The sequence below is a fragment of the Mandrillus leucophaeus genome, unplaced genomic scaffold (assembly GCF_000951045.1).
Source record: "Mandrillus leucophaeus isolate KB7577 unplaced genomic scaffold, Mleu.le_1.0 Scaffold318, whole genome shotgun sequence".
NCBI classification, from domain to species: Eukaryota; Metazoa; Chordata; class Mammalia; order Primates; family Cercopithecidae; genus Mandrillus; species Mandrillus leucophaeus.
Window position 1 is genome coordinate 3,221,910 of NW_012103343.1, and position 27,473 is coordinate 3,249,382.

General features: G+C 40.0%; 2 protein-coding genes across 3 annotated transcripts in view; one reads left to right on the forward strand and one right to left on the reverse strand.

The window, feature by feature from the left end:
* FMNL2 (formin-like 2) overlaps positions 1-16,017 on the forward strand; it is a 131,391-nt gene extending 115,374 nt beyond the window's left edge. The window contains exons 22-27 of the mRNA XM_011987853.1: positions 3,014-3,177; positions 4,141-4,242; positions 6,275-6,373; positions 6,961-7,084; positions 11,649-11,742; positions 13,996-16,017. Coding sequence (XP_011843243.1) covers positions 3,014-3,177; positions 4,141-4,242; positions 6,275-6,373; positions 6,961-7,084; positions 11,649-11,742; position 13,996 — 584 coding nt within the window. The 3' untranslated portion in view covers positions 13,997-16,017. The remainder of the gene's footprint in view (positions 1-3,013; positions 3,178-4,140; positions 4,243-6,274; positions 6,374-6,960; positions 7,085-11,648; positions 11,743-13,995) is intronic.
* Positions 16,018-17,909: 1,892 nt separating this feature from the next.
* PRPF40A (PRP40 pre-mRNA processing factor 40 homolog A (S. cerevisiae)) overlaps positions 17,910-27,473 on the reverse strand; it is a 78,095-nt gene continuing 68,531 nt past the window's right edge. For both annotated transcript variants that reach the window (XM_011987856.1, XM_011987855.1), the window contains 5 exons: positions 25,477-25,563; positions 25,280-25,376; positions 25,133-25,194; positions 24,074-24,205; positions 17,910-22,604 (listed from right to left, as the gene is read on the reverse strand). In XM_011987856.1, coding sequence (XP_011843246.1) covers positions 22,512-22,604; positions 24,074-24,205; positions 25,133-25,194; positions 25,280-25,376; positions 25,477-25,563 — 471 coding nt within the window. In that variant the 3' untranslated portion in view covers positions 17,910-22,511. The remainder of the gene's footprint in view (positions 22,605-24,073; positions 24,206-25,132; positions 25,195-25,279; positions 25,377-25,476; positions 25,564-27,473) is intronic.

Consider the following 27,473-nt stretch of genomic DNA (forward strand, 5'->3'; position numbering starts at 1 on the left):
AATTGGATGTTGGAAATAAATGAATGAACAAGTGAACAAATGAATGAATGAATGAGATGATGCACTTGTTACGGGAATAAATGCTGCAGACGCTGTGGTGGAGACTGAGAGGCAGATGGAGATGACTCTCTGTGAAGAACTATATGATGCAGGCTGGATAGACCTAGAACGAGCTTGGGGCTCATTTAGACAGCAGGCAGAATTTCTGTTCTTACCAAGTGATTTTCCTCCTTTCAAGTTTCCCTTTGCCTAAATTAGTTCTTACACCTCACAATTCTAATTAAGAAAAATGTTAAAAAGCTATTATAATTTGTATCTGACCAGTGGGTACTAGTTCATTTTGTTTGGTCCAAATGATGTCATTTGAAAAACATCAATGAGGAAAATGGGAGACTGGGTTGCTCCTTGGCAAAACTGTTCTTTCTGTTTGCTCTCTGGTGCCCAGGTTGCCCCACACAGATTCTCTATGCCTTCACTCATGTATTCACTCCCTCCTTCATTTATCCAGGGAACACCTTTGAGTGCCCCCCATGTACTTGGCACTATCATAAGTGTTAGAGAATCAAGGATAAGACAGTGTGAGTCTACTGAGGGAAAAACCTACTGCACTGTTTTAGTAGGTTGGTGCAAAAGCAATTGTGATTTTGGACTGTGAGTTTTCAATCATTATAACTAGGCTCAAACACATCTTATGGCCGGGTGCGGTGGCTCACGTAATCCTAGCACTTTGGGAGGCTGAGGCAGGTGGATCACTTGAGGTCAGGAGTTTGAGACCAGCCTGGCCAACAAGGCGAAACCCTGTCTCTACTAAAAATACAAAAATTAGCTGGGCATGGTGGCACACGCCTGTAATCCCAGCTACTTGGGAGGCTGAGGCAGGAGAACTGCTTGAACCCGGGAGGCAGAGGTTGCAGTGAGCCGAGACTACACCACTTCACTCCAGCCTGGGTGAAAAGAGCGAGACTCCGTCTCAAAAACAAACAAAACACATCTTTATTAATCAAAATAGGAACCATTAATATCAACACATTTTTGCCAATGAGAAATGTTTGTTTATTCATGTAGTGAAAAAAATCCATGCTTCTAGATTCAACAACTCTTGGAAAGCATTTTCTGCATCCTGCTGGTTGTGGAAGCATTTTCCCTGCAAAAAGTTGTCGAGATGCTTGAAAAAGTGGTAGTCGGTTGGCAAGAGGTCAGGTGAATATGGCGGATGAGGCAAAGCTTTGTAGCCCAATTTTTTCAACTTTTCAAGCGTTGGTTGTGCAGTGTGTGGTTGGGTGTTGTCATGGAGAAGTGGGCCCTTTCTGTTGACCAATGCTGGCTACAGGCATTGCTGTTTGGGGTACATCTCATTGATTTGCTGGCCATACTTCCCAGATATAATGGGTTTCGCTGAGACTCAGAAAGCTGTAGTGGATCAGACCGGCAGCAGACCACCAAACGGTGACCATGACCTTTTTTTGGTGCAAGTTTGGCTTTGGGAAGTGCTTTGGAGCTGCTTCTTGGTCCAACCACTGAGCTCGTCATTGCTGATTCTCATATAAAATCGATTTTTGGTTGCATGTCATAATCCGATTGAGAAATGGTTTGTTGCGTAGAAGTGGAGAAGATGACACTTCAACGATTTTTAAAAAAATTTTCTCTTAGCTCATAAGGCACCCACTTACTGAGCTTTTTCACCTTTCAAATTTGCTTTAAAAGACTGTAGAATGGTTGATGTTGAGTTCTTCAGCAACTTCCTGTATGGTTCCAAGAGGATCAGCTTCGATGATTGCTCTCAGTTGGTCGTTGTCAACTTCTGATGGCCAGCCACCAAGCTCTTCATCTCGAAGGCTCGCGTGTCCTTCGGAAAACTTCTTGAACCATCAAATGCATTGCCAAATGCATTTGTTGATGTTGCGAGTTGTCTCCAGTGCTTTACAACCCATTCTGAACTCAAATAAGAAAATCGCTTGAATTTGCTTTTTGTCTAACGTCATTTCTGTAGTCTAAAATAAATATAAAAAGCAAGTAATACATCATTAGCAAAAAAAGTGAGAAATGTGCATTAAAATGATGTATAACATAACCACATTTAAGAATGTATTCCAGTATCAAACAGCGTATTTCAGCAAATACTGCAGTTACTTTTGCACCAATAATTTGTCCATGTGCAGAGCTGAGTCAGGCAAGGAGGCCCAGAGCTGGGACCCGGCATCCCACAGAAGCTGCTCAGGAGGTTCCGGGGGCAGTGCCTGCCCTGGGAGGGGCCACACTGCAGACAGAAAGGTTCACACTTATCCTTTCTGAATAGGGAGAGGTTGTTAAAGTAGCTGTGCAAGGCTGCTTTGGGTCCTAGTAATCAATACAACCTATGGTCAACAGACAAAAGGCTGCCCCCTGCTTGAGAGTCAGAGAAATGCAAAAAGAGTTTATAGGCTAGACAGTGGCTCATGTCTATAATCCCAACACTCATGTCAGGGTAGGAGTTTGAAGGTGCAGTGAGCTTTGATGGAACCACTTAGGTGCAGTCAGCTTTGATGGAACTACTGCTTGTGACATTGTGAGAACTGGATGACATTGTGAGAACTTGTCTCTAAAACACACAAAACCTTAGGCTTGCTGCAGATAAGGACCGCTGAGCCTACGGCCCACCGACAGGCTATTTCTTGTAAGAGAAATGGAAGAGTTTTGTGCAAGTGTGGGATTTAGAGTCCTCAGTTGTTACCTGAACTCCTCTGCCACCTACTAGCAGTGTGACCAAGGGCAGGCCACGGAACCCCTTTATGCTGCTTTTGCTCATTGGCAAAATGACCTAATGATGCAAAAGAACTAGTGAATGCAAAGAATGTAATGTAGTGCTTATAATGCTTCTTTGTATTAAAAGATGTCTGTGCCAAAAGCTGGAAACTAGGTTTAGGGCCCTTGGGTAAGCCTAAGAATCTCCTGAGAACTTGGCCCAGCAGCCAGACTCGCTGTGGTTGTGACTTTCCCCGTTGAGTTTCACTGGGATGTTCTTTCTCTGCTTCAGTCTCCCTTGAGAATGTTTTGCTGGATGTCAAGGAGCTCCAGAGGGGAATGGACTTGACCAAGAGAGAGTACACCATGCATGACCACAACACACTGCTGAAGGAGTTCATCCTCAACAATGAGGGGAAGCTGAAGAAGCTGCAGGATGATGCCAAGATTGCACAGGCAAGTATTGGTGCCCCCGAAACCTGTGAAGAGGCTGCATCCATTAAAGCTGCCTGTGGTGCAGGCCCTGGATTTAGGGAGAAATGTTCCATTTCCCTCGGTTTGTGGAGGGTAGATTTCTTGTGTAGCTATTGATTATTACAGGGGGACCATTCCCAGGGTTATTCTTGGAAGGGCCCCGTCCTCATTGTCCTTTTCTAATTTGGGGCTCTCTACCCTGTCCCCCCATCTCCCCTTTCACTTCAACACCCACTCCATTGTGGGTCCTGTATTCAGTTCAGCCCACATGCATCAGGCCTGTGCTCGGCAAAGCAGTGTTCCCTGTGTACTGGGTTTCTGTAGATCTTGTCCTCAGAAATCTTACACTATACTGGGGGTTGCTGATAGGCAGGCCTGCAAAACAGAATGAACAGTACATCATCAGAGGAGGTAGAGGCAAAGTTGGGGGATGGGGACTCAGAAACCAGATTCAGTGGAAGGGCCTCCGGTTTGTGGCAGTCTTATATCATAGAAGAGTTCAGGCAGAGACTGAGTGTCCCCTGTGTGAGGCTGTCATAGGGAGTGTTGAAGCAAGGGAGTGGGATTTAGGGTCAGAGTGACTAAGATCCCTTTTGACCTTGTTGGTTTTAAGGGGTTCTGCCACGGCCTTTGGAACTTGAAAGAAAGGTTTCCGTGTTTTGTATGTGGGGTGTGTGCGTGCATGTGTGTGCATGCATGTGTGTAGAAGTGGCAGAAGGTCCTGCAGATGAATTCCTGTGCCCCACTATTGCATTCCTCGGATTGCCTCTGCTGAGGCATTTGGAGGAAACACAAAGGTGTTAGGCAATCTTGGGAGGTAAGGAAGGTGCAGCAACGCGAGGCCATGGGAGCCTGTCTCGTGGCGGCTGCTTTGCATCAGTGTTCCGCCCAGAGCATCCAGTTCAAATGCCGAACGAAATTCAAGAAAAATTTGCTTCTTCACAGGATGCCTTTGATGATGTTGTGAAGTATTTTGGAGAAAACCCCAAGACAACACCACCCTCTGTCTTCTTTCCCGTCTTCGTCCGGTTTGTGAAAGCATACAAGGTATATGTTAAGGCCCTCCTTAAGATGTGTCTGAGTCCCAGCTCTCTGCAGAGACCTCCCAGTTCCTGTGGACAGCAGATCTGGGTGGCCTTCACGAGATAGCAGTCCCTGGCTCTGTGGAAGCTGAGGAACATTATGGTCCCTTTCTCCACCTAGCCAGTCCTCTGCCTCAGCCAGAAAACAAAGCTCTTGGCAGCCCCCTTGGGGCAAGAGAGATGCTCCAAGACCACTGCTGCCCCATTGACTGTTCACCTAGGCAGGCAAGGTGAAGGACTTGAAAATCCAGGCCTCTTGTGGAATTGTTTAATGGGTAGAAGTGAGCTGTGGCCTGTGGCGAAGGTGCATGATATAGCAGAGGTTAAAGAGAGCCTGCTTGTGTTAGTCCTAGCACGGGGCTTAGGACCTCTTAGACCAGCATTTCTCTAGTGTGGACTGAAGGATGGTGTTTTTAAGGATGGGCACTCTGTTTCTTGGTGTGGATCAGTAAGTGGCCCTTCCTTTAAATGGGAGGCCCTCTTGGACATAATCCAGGGCTGTGGTCTTGAAAAAGCCTATGACTCAAAGAGGCATGTATCAGAAGAATTTGTCCACTTGAGAAATTACAAGAAGGTTGTTAGAAGATTTTAGCTGACCTTGGAAACACCTCAATCTATATCCTTCAGGCTTGTCTGCATGTAGCACTGATAACATTGATGGAGGTAGGAGGAATGTTTATTGCAGAGGGGAGAAGGGATGTGGCAGGGTTCTCTACACTTTTGAGAAAAGTCCCATTGGAAATAGGGGGACACTTCTCTAACACCACTAGGGGCTGCTGGCTCTGGAAAATCATTATCGGGCCTTTTACTAAAGTCAAAATATTTTTAGTCCATCTTCCCTCAGCATGACTTAATGTAGCAGTAGAGATACAAGCTGCTGGTAGAGGGAACATGTCTGTGGCAGTCAGGGTGAACAGAAACACGGCACAAACTCCATGTGCCAGACTCTGAGAACTTGCACGTGACGAGAAAGCTGCAGGCCACCAACTGCTGCTGTCTGCAGTGCTTGGTAGCCCAAACCCACTGGCTGGCTGTGCTTATGTGCTGCAGAGATAGCCTGTGCTGTGCCATTTTTTCTCACAAAAACATGTAAGTCTAAGGTCAAAAGAGAAAATATATTTTAAAATCGGCTAAGACAGGTTGGGAAGTGGCTGGGGTTTTTCTCAAAGCCTGAGGCATCAGCAGGGATATAGGTGGAGCAGATGAAACTTTGTAGGGACTTTGTAGGCAGAGGTTGGGGTTTTAGGACATCATCTCTCATGTAGACCAAAATGAAAATAAAAGCAATGGAGACCCAAATGTAAACTTTATTACTGATAACTGCTGGGCTGGAAAATGTGGTGTCTGTGACCTACTTCAGCTGCAAATTAGGTAGGTGACCTATCCATCAGTTCACAGCTTGACAACTAGAGGTCTCTTCAGGGAGGCCAGCTTCAGAAGAAAGACTGCCCAAGAGGGCTGAGCTGAGGTGAGCCTATTCACTTTCTTCTAGATTCATCGGACTAGTCACACTGCCTCCCTTGGGAAGGAGTGAGGCATGGGAGAGTCCAAGAGTGTCACTCTGGTGAGGCCATGAAAAGAAATGAGGGTTTTCCCCTAAAAAATAGGCAGAAAGCAGAAGAATCTTAGATCCTGCTATCAGAGGAGCTCTAGGTAGGCAGACTGTCTCTGAAAGGAAAACAAAATCACTGAGCACAGCTGCCAGGATGGTAGGTGTCCACCAGTGTGTGGGACAGAGACTAAGAGGAAGTTCAAACAGGGAGAGGATCATCAGGAAAGGGCTTCTGGATGAATCTCAGCTCCCAGCTTTTAAAGAGATGTGACAGATAGCGTAGCCCAGAAGCAGAGCTAAATACAGGCATGAAGTGTAGATCTTCTCAACCTTCCATTTATTCTAATTCTCAACTCACTAAGGATGCCTGAAGAATGACTTTTAAAAATCTTGGCTGCTATCATTCCCATTAACATGATCTTTCTGGTTCTTCTGATTTATCCAGCAAGCAGAAGAGGAAAACGAGCTTAGGAAAAAGCAGGAACAAGCTCTCATGGAAAAACTCCTGGAGCAAGAAGCTCTGATGGAACAGCAGGATCCAAAGGTAAGAAATGCCACGCTCATGAGACAGGTCCGCGAGGAGAGGCTGAGAGGGCTCTTTAGAGCAAGCCAAAGGAAGGACCAGCAAGCTAGGTGTGCCCAGGATCCTGATCACTTCCTTCTGGTGCCTGGACACTTGGCAAATGGAAATATGGTCATTACTTTGTTCCATAACCACTGGAATGAGGCTAAGAGCATGTTTGTGTAGCATATCCAGGCTTATAGACATCTGGAACTTAGTTGGATATACAGAGAAGCCACATCAGATGACCCAGTGATGGAAGGGCTTAGAGCATAAAGGCTGGCAGTGCATACAGTTTTCTTCATTGTGATCCCTGGTAACACAATTGACGTCTGTAGTCATTACCAGTTGTCTCTTGTTGCCGCCAGGTGAAGTTTTGTGTGTTCGTTAGTGAAAGTTCCTGTTTCCTTCCCAGAAACTTGAGTTTTCTGCATTTGAGCAGAATGTGGGAAGTGTGTGTTTTTGGCCGAAGCTGCTTATTAGTAACATAATGCTCAGGCACATTTTGGATTTTCACAAACTCCTAATGGGTGCTGGCCTCACTAATCTCTGCCCTTCTTTCTTCTCAGTCTCCTTCTCATAAATCAAAGAGGCAGCAGCAAGAGTTAATTGCAGAATTAAGACGACGACAAGTTAAAGATAACAGACATGTATATGAGGGAAAAGATGGTGCCATTGAAGATATTATCACAGGTAAAAGATACTTCTTCACTGTGGCTCGTGGAGATCCCACTGGCCTTACCTAGACTGGGATGCATGCAGATTTTACAGCTTCTTTTGTCCAGGGTTGTCAAGTTCATTAGTTGACTTTATTCACACCCAGAGTGATGCAGAGAGGGTTTGAAGTCTATTAACAGCAGCATGTATACTGCCCCAATACTCTGCATTGGAACCCTGCAGGTTTCAGCAGAGCTCCTTGATTTAAAGGATTTCCATTGTTATTGATATGTCATAATGCTCCATTTTTTTTTCCCTCGTGGCCACACCTAGCCACCTGCCTGATTAATAAACACTGTGAACAAGACCCATTCAGCAATGTACTAATCATAGTCCATGGATGCTCTTTAAAAGCCTCTTTACTCATTCAAAGTAACTGAAGTCAGTAGGTACTTTAATTTGGATGAGCCAACAGGCTTCCAGCCCAGGGTTGGGAACTAGTTTTATCAGCCAAGAATTGTGTGTTAACCCAGCCTGGTTCTTGTCTGATTAAATTAGCTTAATGCTATCTCCTCAAACCAATTCTCCCAGATTTCTGTACTTCCTTTTACAGATCAGAATAATAACTTGGACACTAGTAGCAGAGGCCACAAGTGACTTTTCTTTCATGTCTGTTGCACATGAATGTTGCTTGTAAGCTTCCAGATGCTTATAGCTTTTTATAATGGGACAGTCCAATAATATGTAGAAGTACTGAAAATAGTATGATGAGGTCCCATATATCCCTCATCCACTTCAAAAATTATGAACTCATGGCCAGTCTTGTTACACGTACACTCTACCTACCCCCATATCCAACCCTTGACAACCAAGATGTAGAATTTCCTTTGGAAATATTTCAATATGTATCTTCAAAAGGACTCTTATAAAAACAAAAACATACTTTACACCGTTATCACATCCAACCAAGAATCCCTTAATATCAGATATCTGATATTAAGTTCACATTTCCCCAACTGTCCTGATTTTTAAAAATAGAATTCCTAGACTCTTGATGTCTCATTTCTTTTTGTTTATTTTTTTTGAGACGGAGTCTCGCCCTGTCGCCCAGGCTGGAGTGCAGTGGCGCTATCTCGGCTCACTGCAAGCTCCACCTCCTGGGTTCACGCCATTCTCCTGCCTCAGCCTCCCAAGTAGCTGGGACTACAGGCGCCCGCCACCACGCCCGGCTAATTTTTTTTGTACTCTTAGTAGAGACGGGGTTTCACCATGTTAGCCAGGAAGGTCTCAATCTCCTGACCTCGTGATCTGCCCACCTTGGCCACCCAAAGTGCTAGGATTACAGGTGTGAGCCACCGCGCCTGGCCTGTCTCATTTCTTGTTATAGCTTAGTGAACATTGTACATTGGGATCCTAAATGGTGAAAACCACGAATTTTTTTCTCAACAGCTCAAACCCAGGGAAATTAAATACATAGGTTCGGTGATTAGGTAGATTAGACAGATTAAAAAGGAAGTCAATAATGAATTCCCTGCCAGATTAAAGCAGTGTAGGTCTTAAGTGGATAGTAAGTGGCTGATGAAAATGCCATTCTCTATACATGGCACACACACTCTGCACGTGTGCCTGTTGGTATTTCAGTGTACATAATGCAGGGGCTTGTAGATGCCCCCCAGATAAAACCTTCATTGTAGCACCTCTCCTTGCCTCCTCCATGCTGGGTGAGAAACTCCACTCTAAGCAAGACCAGGAATAGACTTCCTTCCTAGGTAAGCACTTTTTGGTCTCAGTGCTATAAAATGAACTTGTAGTCAAGGAAGCATCCAGCCTTGCTCATTAAGAACTCGGAGTTCCTGGCTGGGTGCGGTGGCCCATGCCTGTAATCCTAAGTACTTTGGGAGGGTGAGGCAGGTGGATCACTTGAGGTCAGGACTTCAAAACCAGCCTGGCCACATGATGAAACCCCATCATTACTAAAAATTCAAAAATCTTAGCCAGGCATGGTGGCTGGTGCCTGTAATCCCAGCTACTTGGTAGGCCGAGACAGGAGAACTGCTTGAACCCGGGAGGTGGAGGTTGCAGTGAGCCAAGGTCACGCCACTTCACTCCAGCCTGGGCCACAGAGCGAGACTCTGTCTTAAAAAAACAAAGCAAAACAAAAAAAACAAAGAACTTGGAGTTCCTTTTTCATTAGAATGTCCTCCATCCCAATTACATCTGGCTTTATAAAATGAATGTAATGTACGTTTTCTATTTGCTTGATCTAAGTCATTAATCTACTAGAAGAGGGGAATGAATATCTGTTTATAGGGCAGTTTTTATCCTCCTTGGAGCATTTTTCATTTTCTGACTCACCCCAAAGCCCCAGATAAACTCCTTTGTACCTTTATGAACTAACTTGAGTATACATTGCCTTCCCCGTTTCCTGCCCATCTCCCCCAAACCCCATCCCCCATCCCCAGGTATGATTAACAGTGCACTAACCATGTACTAATGCAATAGATCTTGGCTTTTTATTCTCTTCTGTTTGTGTTGTTTGGCTGTCATTTTCAATGCAGTGCTGAAGACTGTGCCCTTTACTGCTCGCACCGCCAAGCGTGGCTCTCGGTTTTTCTGCGAACCTGTTCTCACTGAGGAATACCATTACTAAACTATCACTCTTTCTCACCTGATGCTCTTAAAAGGTTGCTACAGGTTTTTTGATCTCTTATGTCCCCCTCTGTGTGTCTGTCAGGGCCCACCAACATGCTAGCATGGAATTGCCATCTCCATCATGTTATATTGTGTGTTCTCATGCTGCATGATTTTGCATTTCAATCATTATTGATCACTCACTGCCACTTTTAATACATGTATGTATTCACACTGCTGTAACAGTCTGGGTGTGTTTGACAGTTGAATTCATAGACTTGTTCACAGAAATTTTCAGAAAAATAGAGCAGAAATACTAAGAGCACTTCTTTGAGAATCAGGATTGGTACCAAGTAGATTGCTTCTAAGATTTTTGAGCTAATGTCTTTCAACACAATATAGTAGCCATTAATAACAATAACTGCTATTCCTAACATGTATTAAGAACTTACTGTGTTCAGGTTGGATGCAGTGGCACACACCTGTAATCCCAGTACTTTGAGAGGCTGAGGCAAAAGGATCACTTGAGCCCAGGAGTTTGAGACCAGCCTTATGATAACATAGTAAAACCCCATCTTTACAAAAAACACAAAAATTAGCTGGGCGTGGTGGTGCACACTTGTAATCCCAGCTACTCGGGAGGCTGAGGAGGGAGCATTGCTTGAGCCCAGGAGGTGGAGGTTGTAGTGAGTGGAGATCCCGTCACTGCACTCCAGCCTCAGCAACAGAGTGAGACCCTGTCTCAAACAAAACAAAACAAAACAAAAAACAAAACAAAACAGAAACCCACAAAATGTACTGTTCTAGTAGGTTTACAGATATTAACCTAGCCCTTTTGTCCTGTACCCCGTTAATATGATTTGATAGCATAATCACCTGCCATATGAAAGTGCTCAGGAATGCAAAGTGCTCTGAAGTACAAAATGACTTGCAGAAGGAACTGTAAACTATGCACAGCTGCAGATTGGGCCTTTCTTTTAACTCTCTTATACGTCCACAGTGATGGAACTCGTAATACGAGCTTAACACAGGGAGCCCTTTTGACCTAGCTTGTATATGTAGATATAGGCAATTCATAGCTTTATGACACCCTACCTTAGTAGGCCACCTCTATTCCTTCTGAATGTCATGCCCATGTTCAACTATCAGTAATTCCATGTTGGAGCAAAGCTGTGAGGCAGGACATGAATACAAAGGCTTAGGCGCTCCCACTGTCTTATCTCATTCACACATCTTCACTGTTCCATGTCAAACCCAGGCTATACCTTCTGTGATCAGATCATATCTTGACCTGCTGCTTTAGTCAGGATGGTGGCACCAGAAATATTAACAGCAAATATCATTGGAAAATGCCACTGTTTTTAAGTTCGGTGGGGGGGGAAACGATCAAACTTTTCAAAGTAACTTCCTGGGCTTAGTTCTTGATGCCTAATAGGAAACGAACTTCTCTTCAGTGTCTAGTTGATTAGAAAAAGAGACAAGGGAAGCACATACTCTTAATTGGACATAGCCATTGACTCCTGTGCTGAGATTGACATGGAATTGGGTGTTTATTTTGTGGCATAACTATTCTATGAATTGCACTTATGTATGTTCTTCTATCTCTGATAGCAAAGGACATAGAGTGTCATTGCCTGCTCTGCAGTGTACTTACCCACCAGTGCTTATTAACAGGCTAGAAAACTTGTCATCTGCTTGGCTGATGTTTGTATCAGTTTTGCTGCTGGACTGTATCTTTCTGGAGCCAATCTTCAAAGCAGCTTGGAACTGGGTGGTCAGAGAGCTGGGTGGGAAGATGCACTCGTCCTTCCCTTATTTGATCTAACACTTCCTGTAGTAATGGCTTTCCATTCTCTTCCTCTGTTGGCTAACATGCCTGGGAATGTTGAGCACTAAGTTGAGTTGCTTTCCATTTTCATCCCATTTTTTCTTAACCATCATTTTGTGTTTTTGTTTTTTTTCTGTTTAGCCTTAAAGAAGAATAATATCACTAAATTTCCAAATGTTCACTCGAGGGTAAGGATTTCTTCTAGCACACCGGTGGTGGAGGATACACAGAGCTGGCAAGCATCACTTTTTACTTAGCTTCCTCCTCTCTCTGTATGCAGATCAATGGTTTCAATCTATTGCTGAGGGTAATACTGGTGAGAATCTGACCAGGGAGTTTTTGTACCTCACATTCCAATGATGCAGGGATTGAGCCTCTCTATTGGACTCTTTCTCAGCCTGCTTTTAAATTCTCAAGTGTGATGGCTTGGGCAAGGGTATTTGCTGATGATTGTATTTGCTTTGAGTGCTGGGCTGTCCTTCCTTTACCCCTGTCTTGGTCTTTGAGTTACTCAGTTAAACCCATTTTGATCTGAAGCGACTGAAAGCAGGTCCTGGCCAGGGAATATGAACTAAAGCCTTTGAAGGATTAAGATTTTTAGAACAATTGCTCGGTTGAAGAACCACAGAGCTGCATATGAGGCAAAAGTGTAATTCTGGCCTTCCATTGCCAGTGTGGGATAGGAAGCAGAGGCTTGAGAGGACTGGGGTATGTAAAACTATTTTTTCCTTAAATTTAAGAGTAGAGGCTGGGCACGGTGGCTCACACCTGTAATCTGTAATCCCAGCACTTTGGGAGGCCAAGGCAGGCAAATCGCTTGAGTTCAAGATCACCCTAGGCAATGAAGCGAAACCCCCGTCTCTACAAAAAAAAAATACAAAAGTTAACCAGGCATGCTGGCAAATGCCTGTAGCCCAGCTACGTGGGAGGCTGAGGTGGGCAGATCACTTGAGCTCAGGAAGTGGATGCTGCAGTGAGTAGATATCCACCACTATACTCCAGCCTGGGTGACAAAGACTGTCCTCCCCCCACAACCCCCCAGGAAAGAGTAGGGCAGGGTCATACAAATTCCCATGAGTCAAGGAGCCAGGAAGGTGACAGGCCTGGTAGGAACTGTGCTGAACCAAGAGCACAGATCTTAGCTCCAGCTTCTTTTTGCTGTGTAGGAATTGGGGCCCGGTTTTGCCAGATATTCCAATTTTTCAAAATACAGAAACCCAGGTCTTTATGTTAATTACCAATTTAAACATCAGGAAACTGTATTTTAAAATGTGAGGGGGGGCACAGTGGAGCAAACATTCTGTGGGTCAAATGTGGTCCATCAGCTCCACTTTCAACTTGTTGAGTAGATAAAGGGATACAAAAGATTCAATTTGGTTTAATTCTGTTATTTGTTTGTATTTCCCTTTCTAAAGATACCATGTATTCTAGCAGAAGTCAACAATACTAAGTTAATGAAAGGGAAGTAAATACTAATTAAACAGAACAAGAGGAAAAGTATAATGCCTGCTTTACTTTTTGCACTATGCCCTGACTTCATCAAAGGGAGGCTGCATACCCTAGCCTGCCGGCTAGGTTACCTGACTTACTCAAGAAAGCTTGCCTTCATACTGAGTCCTTGCATAAAATTCCTCTGCTCATCCCTTCATGCCGACAGAGCAATGCCTATTTGGACTGGTATGCGGTGATTGATTCATTCATTTAACACGGATTTTCTTATGCAGGAGGGCCCAGATAACTTCTCCTTGCTGACATAACATAAAAAATATTGGGTGGTAGAGCTCTGTAGTCCCCGCTTCTCAGGAGGCTGAGGTGGGAGAATCACTTGAGACTAGTTCAAGTCTGGCCTAGACCACATAACAAGACCCCATTTCTTTAAAAAAAAAAAAAAAAAAAAAATAGGTGGCCGAAAAGGATGTCAGGGAATGGATTATTATGTTGGTTTAGATTTAATGGTTAATTGAACATTATTTTGTTTAAAATTTACAAAATAATAAACTTAGCTAGCTTAATGGAATGAAAATTGAGTCCCTTATCTGCAAAGTGAAAGCCTTTAGGTTCTTGTTACAACTGCAAGGATAAGATGGGACAGGACAGTGTGGTTTATTAATTTTGCAGTGTAAAATTTACTGCAATTACTGTTTATTCATTCAGGCTTCCAGAAACAAAAAAATTAAGCTACAGCTGCTTCTAATTTAAGAAACATTTCAAAATAAGACTTCAGCTAGACTCTGGCCAGTGACAGAAATAATCTGTATTTTTCTCTCAAAGTCCTAGAATCCTACCAGTATTACACCCTATTTTGATTGATTATAAATATTGAAGGCAAATGTTTATGTCTTTGATTCAATGCTCGGTGAGTTTGAAGGGCCTATTAGCTGACTTTTCTACACAAGCTGCTTTGATTGGCTGCCAGCTGGCCTTTGTCTTGCTTAGACACATGCTATTAAACGTTGCTATTCTCTCACTGGCACTCTCCTCTTTACAGATCTTAGAAACCAACCATACAGACGAGCCGATGCGGTGAGGAGAAGCGTCAGGCGGCGCTTTGATGATCAGAACTTGCGTTCTGTTAATGGTGCCGAAATAACAATGTGAACCGGAGACCGGCCTGCATGAATACAGGGTGTGCATGAATGAAACTGCCCACATGAACTTTAAGAAAGTGCTACCATTTAACTGCAGCCTTGAACACACAAAAAATATTCTTAAGGGCTCAGATTTAGCAAACACAAAATAATTTTAAAATGAGCTCTCCTTTCAACCCTTGTTAACAAGTGCCTAAAAATGGAAGTACCTGTTCAGATTAATCAAAGCAATAGGATTTGATTTGATTAGGTATCTTTTTACACCAGTATGTTTGTTTTTTTAACCAAAATGTAAATTTCTTATTAAACTCATTACCTGCCATTGTGATTGTCCCATGATGGCCCACCTGGTTTCCTGATGTTGTAAATAACATGAATGCATCTGCTGTGGGTCCTTTGCTGAGATGTCTTTGAAGGAATTTTGTTTTAGCCATATCCATCAACTTTGTATTTTACTTGCAACTTGGAAGAAGGAAAAAGTCACATGATGAGACTCCTTGTGTCTATAACCAGGCCCTGGCAAAGTGCAAACAGGATGCAATTGCAGTGGCACAAAGGTCACTCAACCCTTTGTTTCCAGTTTCACATTCCACTATTTCTGTGCTAGAGAACGATGCTCTGTGAGAAGCATTCACCGGTATGAATGTGGGGATATAATGTATAAGACTTATTTGTAGTACTGTGTTCTTCAGCTAGAGGCAGCTTTTAAATAATGCAAGTGTATTTATTAGCACTAAAATTAACATCTCAGTAATCAGTATTAGCATTTCTGAGGACCATTATTAATTCTGAGAACAGAAATTGGTGCCTTGCAAGGAAGAAGTTTACTAGCTCTATTAATAAGCATTCAAGGTTACATCTGCTAGCAGAGTAGTATTAGGAACCTGGCCTTATTCTCCTCTGACAATCGCAATTTTTTCTTATTTTCTGTAAATTGGAGAAGATACACTTGGCATCGTCTATCAAGGCTAACTTGTTCATGCATTTCCCAGACTACTTATGGGGAATTGCAGTTTAAGTTGCTAAAAAGTACTAACATGGTATTAAGCTTAAATAATATGTAATGGGACTAAATGGCTCACTAAGCCACTGTTATTTTTCCTTCCTCTCTGGCAGGGCACTTGATCCATTCCAAAGTCAAAAACTGGACTGAAGCTAAATTTGTACTTTTCATAATATACATTCTGCTTCTGGCTTATCTTCTTGGTACATCAATATATTAATTGTAAAGTTTATTGTATAGTATTTAACCGCTGAAGTTCCTATTTTATGTTGTGCTTATGTGAACCCCTTGGTGAAGGTCCCTTTTCCTTGGATGTGTAGTTATATGATCTTTTTAAATGTACAGATATTTTGCTATAAAATTGGTGCAGTTTTTTATGGTTTTTACACTTCTCTTTAATTCCCACCTAAGCCTCTGGGTAATATTGTAAATATTGTTTTAAAATGCATCAGCCTATGCTATACAATCTGAATGTTATTTTAACTTATAGTTTTTTTTAATATATATATTTAACTACAAGGACAGTTTAGGGAACAAGTTACCATATTTCACTTTAGTGTACCTATTTACAGAAAGATTAAACTGCCACCTGCAGGCACATTCCCATAAATGTGTACTTTAAAAAGAACATGCCAAGATTTTGTCTTTCTGTGGACTGAACATTCACTTTGATTAAAAATAGCAATTTGACCAAGTTGGACTTCCACTACAAAGCAGCTGTTTTCCAAAGTTCAATGCTGACATATATGTTAAAATAATTGCCTATTTATTCATCTACAAACAGACAACGTTGGCATGTTCTTTTCTGTCTATTAATGGGCCTGCTTCTTAGCAATATTAGAATATTTTATAAAAGCAATTCATGTTACTTTTCTGGTCTTTTCATGGCATATGAGCAAATAAACTATTTACACTACTATTCTGTAATATGTCATAATCTTTCAATGGTACAATTTAGGGGGTTTTAGCAATATTATGTAGACTTACCTTCTAGAAACACATATATCTATCTTGCTATTTGAACTCAGAATCCAAATACACTTGGTAAACTTCAGGAAGGATTCCTCCCTATGTGAAATCTTGACCACTTGCTATATAAAACATAGAAAATGGATCTTGGAAATGAAACTACATCTCCAAAATTGTATTATTTATAAACATACAGCTTCTGGGGAAACAGCACCTTTGTTTGGTGAAATGCCACAACCCCCCAGCAGTCCCACCAAATGTTTCAATTAGGATGTTGTACAAATAAAGATAATAGGCTATATATGAACTGCATAGTTAACACGGCACCCAGCAACCATACCAGTTGGCAAGGTGCACAAGCAGTTTGGCCCCCATTGCACAAATGGACTGACAGTTGTAAGAAAACTCCCAGTCATCAAAAGTTTATGCATAACATTTCATGTTCTTTTTATGGAAACAAGGAAAATTTTAAATTTTAGAATACCTTTCAAGTGGCTTAAATTTATAGACATATAAATTATAGTCATTTAAGGGAGTATTATAATTTATATAATTAGTGTCACAACCACCACAGCGTACTTTGCATTTGTCACACATAGCTGCTTACAGATTAAAGGCAATAATCTTTATTCCTCACAAGAAGCCTGTGAGATATTTAACAAACACTGTTGTGCACATTGGGAAACTGACTTGCCCAGGGTGCAATCTAATAATTGCCTATAATAAAGCCTTAGGTCTTTTGTTCCCAATTCAGTGTACCTTCCACTAAACCAGTTATGAAATGTGTTAAAAGCTTTATTTTATGAAAGACAAAAAATTAAGTTCTGCAACCAGTAAGGATCTTGTTTGTTTTACTATCAGACTGGTGCCTAATGGTAAAAGAAAAATCTTTTAATATTCCACAAATTCAGAATGTTTTCAAACTCAACTATAGCAGTAAGTTCAAATGAGGCAGAGAAAGTAACATTCATCTTTTAAAAGGTATTTACCAATGACTTTGAATTAAATACTCACGTTCCCCACTCCCTATCGTGTAACACTAAAATTCACTGCAATGCCCAGTGACCATCCTGACTCAACTCTGCTCTCAATAGAATGGGGCTTGATATCCATCACTAACTCTGCTTTGGTTCAACATACTGGAATCATCTCTGTAGAATGAGGTGATCTTACACTGGAAAACAGATACACTTATACTAGCTCCATAATCCACATTTTGTTGTTTGTTAGACAAGGTCTGGCTCTATCACCCAGGATGGAATGCAGTGGTGCAATCCTGGCTCAGAGTAACCTCTGCCTCTCGGGCTCAAGCCATCCTCGCACTTCAGCCTCCCGAGTAGCTGGGACTATAGACACGTACAACCACACCTGGCTAATTTTTGTAGAAACAGGGTTTTGCCATGTTGCCCAGCCTGGTTTCAAACTTCTGAGCTCAAGTGATCTGCCTGCCTCGTCCTCCCCACGTGTTGGGATTACAGGCACAAGCTGTTGCACCCAGCCACACATACCTATTTTAATGTTTGATAAAACTCCTCTTAGTCCTAATGTATTTCCTAATTTTTATCAGAAATGTCTCCAAAGATGAATTTACCAGATTTCGTCAAAAGGATGTTTTCCATTTCTTTTTAAACTAATAGCCCATCTATGCCCAAGGAACAAACATGTACGTCAAAGTGGTGATGGGTTTTTTTTTTTTTTTAAGTCTTTTTATCAAGAAAAAGAGGAATTACACTGAGAAAATATAACGTGGGCCTCTAGCAACTCTCACAGCATAGAGCTTGCTGCCTGAGTGGTGCTTAAAGGAAAAAACTGACACAAATCCAATTTAGTAAAAGATGCCACTTTTTCTAATAAATTATATTTATTTACAAAAGGTCTAATTTTATATAACTATGAGGTTCTTTTACATCAGAATAATATATAAACAGAGGTGAAAATCTGGTAATTACAAACACAGAAAATAGAAACCTTGTTCCCTTATTACTCACCTTTCAGAACAAGTCCTTGGCTCAGTTGTAGAGGTGGGGAAGACCAACACCTACCGAAGTTTGCAGGCAGGAGCCCCCAAAAATATTTATAAATAACACATTTAGACACCCTAAGGAACAGTAGTGAAGAATAGCATCAAGGAATGGCTTAGTTTGAATCTGATCTAATTCGCCAGCCACTCAATGTTTTCATTGGCCATGACTAGGGGCAGGGAGGATTAGCCAGTATGAATGTCAACTTTACAAGTAGGGTAATTACCATCAAATTAACAATTACCAATCACTAGCACTGAGATGGCCTTGAACTAGATCCTACTGAGAATCACAGAACAGTTTTGATAGTCTTTATATGGCAAGTTTAAAAAGCAGAGAAGCTATTATACCTAAGTTTCTTAAAATGGAGGGTTAGGGAGAATGTGTGGGTAATTAGAGCAAAATCATCTCTCACTTTCCACCTCACCTGAAAGACAGCGCCAAAAAACTGAGCGCCTGACATGTCACCATATTTCAGCCCTATTCAAAAATAGCCCAAAATGATTATTTTCAACTTTAAATTGTACGTTCTCACAAGTTTTGGACATGTCTGAAGTAAAAACTAAGGTACAGTCACAGGACCTTATTTCAATTATGACCGTGACTTTAGTGGTGGGTTAGTATGGTTTATTGCAATGATGCTTTTATAAGCCCTTTAATACAGATGATGGGTACCATGGATGCCAGATGAATACATATTTCAACTAGTATTTTACATTCATTCCCAAAGTGCCTATTATGTGCCAGGTACTGTCCTATTCCACAAGGATATATAACAGTAAGTGAACCAGACAAATCCTTGCCACCGAGGAACTTACATGACCACCAGTTAAGTCGAAACAATTGGAAGAGTAATGTTAGAATAAAGATGGTAAGAATCATCAGACTGGTATACGCCATTACCAAAAGCACAGAATGAGATTATAAGCCTGTTAGAACACAGTTCCATGAAAGTAAAGACATTATTTTGCTTTCATGTAAAATGAGTGTAACTTTATGTAGAGAATGTAGAATGGTTGAATTAAAATCTACCTAACACTGAGAGAAATATATACCCAAGGGAAAATAAAAAGTCTGATTTAAGATAGAAGGAATTAATGTACTTTGCTTCATTTTGTTTAGAAACTGTTTTAAAAGCTGAAGTTTTTTAGTTTTATAATTTATATTTAAGTTACATAATATACTTAAATATCCCTTTTTTAAGCAAGCATTCATCACTCCTCCCTGGGTACTATTGTGATTACAAATAGTTTTCTCTTACATAGCATCTAAGCTTAAAAAAAAAAAAAAATCCAATCTTCATATAAAAGGGTTACTCCCTTCTGGATGCAAAAATGAGTGGCTGCATAGCCAGGACTCAGCTGACTGTAAGACCAGAAGAAAACCGGGAACATTTAGACAAATGTTTTTTAAAGCATATAATCAAATTACATAACTGAATGAAAACTGAATTACACAGTTTGAAACTGAAAACTTTCCAGAAAAACGCACACAGATTTTTTTTTAGGAGTTTTTACAGTTTCTTCATCCTACCATTAACTGATTCCCTTACTTTAGGACAATCCTTTTTCATATTATAGTTGTACGAAATGAGGCCCAGTTAAGCAAAAGTCAAAAGATGACAAAGCTGTGACAAATCATTATCAAATTTACTGGGAGGCATAAAATGCACTTTTAAAGTTGGAAAACATCAATAATTTATATGCTGAAGCTACTCTGGCTAATGATAATAAAATGCCAGCTACTATGTTGAAAAAAATGTGGTGGGACCACTGCTTTTATTTAAAAGCATTACATTGTTTTAATTCAGTTAGGAAGAGTGTATACTTCACACTTGATTAGCTAAATTATCTAACTTTTCATACAAATTCAATTTTCCCACAAAGAAATATGAACTGGGAGAAAAAAAATTTAAATTCTGGATATTGAGTATGATATTAAATGTATACGTGAATTTGATCTAATAGTTCATTAGTATTAATGACACTGAGGGAAGATAAACCCTCAACATTTTCCTAAGAATCTGAGGCTTTAATGAAAAGTATAAATTCCCCTTATCTGAAAATAAACACACTTTCCTGTTTTAACATATATAACTCTAATAGAACCAATATTCCAAGACGTTTCAGTTTTTACCAAACTGAAGATTTAAAAACTTAACCTATTAGTTTAAAAATATTCACAGAGAACAAAATCTTATCACCTGTACCTTCAGACTGTCAAGTATCTTTCTGGCAACTAAATCCCATTTGATGGGATCCTGAAAGGGAGACAAAGGATCACAGTCACTTAAATTACATCTTTTATGGCAAGGATGTTGCATTTTGAATTGCAATTTGTTTACTACTATGGTTGTTTTTAAGTCAAATAATTTTCATGGGTGAACTACAGGGAAACTTTATATTGTGTTGTAGGGATTTGCGGTTATAGTAAGATTATCTCTGTAAGAAATACAGGAATCTATTTTGAGGACATGCTAAAACACATCAATAGCTTTTTATTTAAATAGAAAAATCAAAACTTTAAAGCTGTACTTTAGAAATCATTCATGGATGTAATTAAAACAATGTTTTTTACATATTCTAAAATTCTTTTGTGAAACATCACTAGTATATATTTGCCGATATCAAATGCATACTTTAAAGACTTGCCACTGACTTCCATGTCAAGTGATTGACATGATTAGTAGTATTAACTCACTACAATGGGACCTCTGAAAATTGAGTCTAGACAATTCCCTGTTGCCAAAGTTGTTATGTGTTTTGGCTCTAATATACAAATAGGAGATTAATCTCAAGCAAGCAATTTGATTACTTCACATTTTCTCCAAGATGAGTCTTCCTACAAAGCTTGGTCATATTTCTTAGCAGAAAAATGACTCGGGAGACAAAATGAGAAACAATCCCCTCGCCCACCCCTTCAGCCTTTAAAAAGTAGACATTATATTTAATTCAAACGGGGGCAAAATGGGAAAGACACATTCTGGTCAAGTCCACTTTCAAAACTCACTAGGATAGTTAAGAAAAAAAACTTTTTGTTCTTCTAAATCCCAACTTGAAATAGAATCTCTTCAAGTGTACACATTAAAAGAATAACACAGATAATACCAAAGAATAGGTGCTAAAATTTACTTATTTACTTAAAAAATCTCCTGCACTGAAGGAAAATAGTATAAATTACATTACCAACCTTCAGAAGTTAGCATGTAGAGTATTCTGTCTTCAAACCACTGCCTCTCTAAAATAGTCTGTAAAAAATTCATAGGTGAAAAACAAATCTAGGGACCTCAAATGCACTGATTTATAATATTCTTAAATATTAAAAAAGGAAAATAAACTAGCTGTGTGGGTAAGATGAAGCAAAATTTCAGGGATTTAGTACCTTTAAAATGATCATACAATTTCTTTAGAGCTGAGCAGTTTAAGTAGAAATAAATACTAGTACACACTAGAAGAGAAGGTTTAATAATTGATAAAAATGTACAAAAATATTCAAATCAGAAATGCTTTAGAATGTGTACCACGAAGTCAATACTTCTCAGTGAGTAGGGAAGGCAAAATACTTCCTCAATAGCGGGGGAAAAAAGCAAGAGAAAGACTGAATTTAGAAAAAAAAGACAACTGTTAAAGAAAATGTTTAAGTCAACTGTTTTTTTTTTTTTTTTTAGACAAGGATATTGCAACTATCACTTAAAGTCTGGTGGCACATTCTTTAGTAGGTCCTTAAGGCAATATATTTAAATTAATTTACAATTTGATGTTAAAGTTTTTTTTAAACATCACCTCAAAATAGATGCTCAAAATAATGCCCTCACAATAGCCTTTGTAAAATGTATTCAGATGTTTGATAAAAAATAATGGTGGCTTTATATTACAGTAGTGCTCATTAGCACCACTATAATTAAGGGTCTACCAAGTTTCCAGCAAAACCACCTATTTCTTAGGAGTTTCACCATAAAAGATCACATTGGCTGTAACCAGTTGGGTAGTGCACAAAAAAGCAGTTTTATCAGTTGCTGGTGCTTTTTTTGTACTACTATATTATCAAAAAATTTTTCATTATATCTTCAAAATCCAGCTTCTATAAAGTAAATCAAATCACCTCATGACTTAGATTTTAGAACAAAGTAGAGACATCTGCAGTTATCAGTAAATTGCCACCTTTAATCCATCCTACAGTGCCCTGTGAAAGGGTCACAGAAAGACAGTTATGACTGTATGAAAATATGATTCTTGATACAGAATCAAAAGTTATTTTCAATTTCCTTTGCTTTTATAAAGTCCACGATAACAATACTTAAATGCACTTTTTTTTTTTTCCTGTGATATAATTAAAACCCAGTGTTACTTCAGTTGAACTTAAAATAGAGTCCCTGGTCTGAATCAGACTTTAAATCATACTGTAAACATATATTTGGTATAATTTATTGATCATCATCCAGTTGCTCCAAAAGGGTTCTTCTGCGCTTTTCCAATTCCCCTTCACTCAGTTCACTGCCAGAAGTATCCCAATTACCCTGAAAAGACATTGATTACAATTATAGTTGACATCAGTACTCAGAGGTTTAAGGGCTGAGCCTGTGAAAAAAGAATCCAGTATCTATACAAATTCTCTTCCAAAGAAACACATTTCACAGAGTATAAAGACTGTGTGAATATGAAACAATATTTCCATTTAATGGAAGCCAGGTATTCATTTCCTAGATAATATATTCCTTGCTAATTTTTTTTTTTGGAGACCAAGTCTTGTTCTTGTTACTCAGGCTCATCTCAGCTCACTGCAACCTCTGCCTCACAGTTCAAGCAATTCTCCTGCCTCAGCCTCCCGAGTAGCTGGGATTACAAGCGTCCGCCACCACGCCCAGCTAATTTTTGTATTTTTAGTAGAGACAGGGTTTCACCATGTTGGCCAGGCTGGTCTCAACTCCTGACCTCGTGATCTGCCCACCTCGGCCTCCCAAAGTGCTAGGATTACAGGCATGAGCCACCGCGCCCGGCCTATTCCTTGCTAATTTTGTAGCTTCCCCCTGGTTCCAGAAGTATTATCACAGAAACAGAAGTAGTATGCTTTAAGCAGATGAATTCCTGTGCCAAATAAATACACAAGACTTATGAACAGGACAAGATTTAGGCTGAACAAACAAAAATAATACTGCACTATATGTGAGACACAACCTTTGAAAAGTGGATAGTTCACATATCGTCCTCTTTCACTCCAGGGATTTCATTTAACCCACCATAAGCTGCTAAAAAGTACAAAGGAAGCATTCACTCTTCACTTACGATGTGACTCAGACTCACCTGTTTCAGCTCTAAAAAAAACCCACCCTATACCAACGAATCAGAATATCCAGAGATCCCTAATAGGGTTTTATCTACATAGTTTATGCTCTCCAGTGATGATTCATAGGCATTTGCCCTTGCTAAACCCACAGTATTTGCATTATTAGGCTCTGTCATTCATATATACATATTTTTGAAAACGACTAATTATGTAATCTGTTATTGAAATAATTAACTTTGGCTTATATTCTCCTCTCCTATTTTTTTGCCCTTTCTCCAACCCAAATCAGTATTTCTAAAAGTTACTGAATTGCTACTTTTTGAAACAAAGGATTTAATGACAGTGACAACTGCGGACATCTGTAGAATCCCAGATTTAGTCTCTCACTTAAAAAAAAATTTGAGAATTAGGTAAAACATGTCCAGTGGCACTTCTTAGTGACCATATCCTTTCTTAGTGAGTTAAGGCTACAGTTATGAAATGCTATATTTTAAAAATGTCAAATTTAGGAGAATCAAATCTAGGATCATTCATGACCAAAAACTATCACATTGTGTGAAATGTAGTTAACAGAATTTTCACTGTTTTCTTCAATTGTAGCACACTTGGAAAAGTCTATTCTTTCAACACCACCATGGTTTAACCAAAGAATCCATTTTTGCATTTTGAAAATACAGGTAGGAAACAATTCTAAATACTTACAGAATCCTTTCCAGTCTTTTTCTTAGGCGATTTGTGTTTTGATTCTGATCTTTGTCTAGTTCTGTCTTTTTCACTTTCCCGATCTTTTTCTTTTTTATCCTTCTCTCGCTCAGCATCGGATTCTGGAGAGTCCTGAATGAACAGAAAATAACAGGTTAGCATTTTGATGAAGATACCATTCTTATATAGGTAATTCTTATATAAGTAATACTTAAGAACATCTACGTATAACAGATTATGTGTTCTTAGAGCGAATGTGAATTGTTAACCTCAAGGATTAAGTAAAATTTACCCAAGATCCATGGGGGACAGCCTTCACTTGGGAAGGATAATATTCTAACAGGATAAAATACCACTCATGAGACTTACTACCACATCAGATGTGTAATATCTATTATGTAAATACAGAGACATATTACATTTTTCACCAACTCAGTATAATACTGGTTTATACATGTACCTAGGATACTGCTGTTAGCTTTAACACATAAGGCAGACAGCTGTATTAATAAAATTTTCTTGAAATTGCTGAGTAGGAATTATTTAAAATTTAACGTCAGTGCTTAAATGAATGGCTCTTCATTAGATATACACAAATTCAAAATAAAAAAAAATGTAACTAAACAGGTTTGTGGTGATACCCACGCCTTCACATTTTGAAAAAGCTCCTTAGGTGGATCCTAATGTACACCTAAGATTAAGACCTACAACCGTAGAGCAGTGGTTGTTTTAACATTTAAACTTGTGGTTCTCAACAACAGCTTCAGTCTACATAGACACACAAATATACATACATACACAGAGACACATGCACGCACAAGAGTCTCTTTTCTAGAAGATTAATTTTAAAGACCGGGATGGGGATCCTAATACTGGTGTGTGTATTTTTTCAAAGCTCACCAAATGATTTTAATGGAAGATCAAGGTTAAGAGCAACAACAATGTGCCCACCTGAACTGTCCTGGGCTGCAGAGAATTAGATAGAAAAAGGTTGTATGATCTCTGAGGAAGTTAAGGGTAAACGCCTAGGTGAAATGTAAAAATTAGAAGCTTGCTTACAGATTTATGTCTCCTCTTCTTACTTTTCTTCTTATGCTTTTTTGACTTTTTGTAACTTCTCTCTGAGCAGCATAAAAGGAAAACAAAAGTGTCAGAATGTGAGTATATCAGTATAAATGATTTAATCAAATAAACAGAAATGCTCACCAGACTCTGCACTAGAAGAATGTTCTGAAGCAGAACGAGACTCTGATCGTTGTCTTTTTTTCTTTGAATGGCTATCATCATCATCTGAATCTGACCCCTAAAAAACACAAATAATTTCATTCATAATAATGCTAACATTTTAATACACTCATGGTGCCATAACTTTAATACACTCTTGGTACAATAAATTCCTTTACCGATCGAGAGCGGGAACGTTTCCTATGATGTTTTTTAGATTTCTTAGAATGTTTCTTGTTCTTTGAATGATGATGCTGACATTCATGCTACGGGGACAAAAAAAAATTTCAAGAATTTACACTTACTGTAGACAGACTTTAAAGATTTTTAAAGAATCTTTAAAAAGCCATGGAAATAAGTTCTTAGAGTAAAACTCCACAATATATAGAAATGTAATTCCTTGAAACTGCAAAGAATTGTCACTTAAATTTTTTTTCTGTTCTTTCTTGCCCATCCTATACCCACTCATTTAGACATCTAAACAAAACAATGTTAAAAACCATTAGTAGAAAAAGTAGGTTTCTTTTGTTTTTGTTTTGAGACAAAGTCGCGCTCTATCACCCAGGCTGGAATGCAGTGGTGCGATTTTGGCTCAATGCAACCTCTGCTTCCCAGGTTCAAGCAATTCTCCTGCCTCAGCCTCCCAAGTAGCTGGGACTACAGGCGCGCACCACCACGCCTGGCTAATTTTTGTATTTTTGGTAGAGACAGGGTTTCACCATGTTGGCAGGGCTGGTCTCGAACTCCTGACCTCAGGTGATCCATGCGCCTCGGCCTCTCAAAGTGCTGGGCTGGGATTACAGCAATGAGCCACTGCACCCAGCTGAAAAAGTTATTTATTTATTTATTTATTTTTAAGACAAGAGTCTCACTCTGTCGCCCAGGCTGGAGTGCAGTGGCACGCTCTCGGCTCACTGCAAGCTCTGCCTCCCGGATTCACACCATTCTCCTGCCTCAGCCTCCCAAGTAGCTGGGACTACAGGCGCCCGCCACCATGCCCGGCTACTTTTTTGTATTTTTAGTAGAGACGGGGTTTCACCGTGTTAGCCAGGATGGTCTCGATCTCCTGACCTCGTGATCCGCCTGCCTCAGCCTCCCAAAATGCTGGGATTACAGGCGTGAGCCACCGCGCCCGGCCTGAAAAAGTAGTTTTTTTTAGAAGAATGAGAATGGTGTGGTTTAGAAGAAAAGTGTAATATGCAGTCTGCTTTTAATGACAGTGAAATACAATGACATTCAGGCATGGTTTTTGTGATCACTTTGGCTTTGATCAGCAACTTAGGCCAAGCATTAAGATAAAAAACAACCTGAGAGCCATCCTTGAATTGAGATATATAAAAGTTGATGTCAGAATAAATCCAAAATCTACTACCCCTTTTTCATTTCCCCCAAGGAGCCATTTCCTTCCTCCTCAAACAAGACATCCTTAGACATCCATATGTTGTCTTTGTGGATTTCTACTCATTAAAACAATTATTAGGTTAGCAGTGATGGGGGGTGCTACAGTACAAGCTCCTTGCCCCTAAACATTTCTATGGCTTTGAGAATAAATTCTACCTCAGTTACAGATGTGGAAATGGAAAATCTGGATCTCAGAATGGACTATTCTCCTTTTGATCTCACTGAATGCTAACCTACCTTTAATACCTCAAGCCTCAGATTATTAAGGCCCCAAAATCTGAATGTGTTCAGCCCTTCCCTATGGTACCATTTTTACTCCATTTACCACCTAACTACTTTATCCCCAGTACAAATCACAAAAGAATCTGGAGATTCTTGAACTGGGGGAAAATAGGTAAGACACTATCTAGAGCAAAGCTTCTCAAAATTAAATGTATATTTTAATGCTTGGGAATCTGGTTAAAATGCAGAGTCAGATGCAGGATTTCTGCCCCATGGGGTCTAAGGTTCTGCATTCCTAAGAAGCTTCTAGGTAATGTAGATGCTTCTGGTCTGCACTACATTTGGCACAGAAAAGATCTAGAGGCCCAGCATGGTTGCTCATGCCTATAATCACAGCACTTCAGGAGGTCAAGGCAGGAGACTTGCTTGAGGCCAGCCTGCCCAACATAGCAAGATCCCATCTTTATAAAAACAGAAACCAAAAAAACCCCACAAAAAGCCAAGCGTGATGGCACGTGACTGCAGTTCCAGCTACTCAGGAGGATCATTTGAA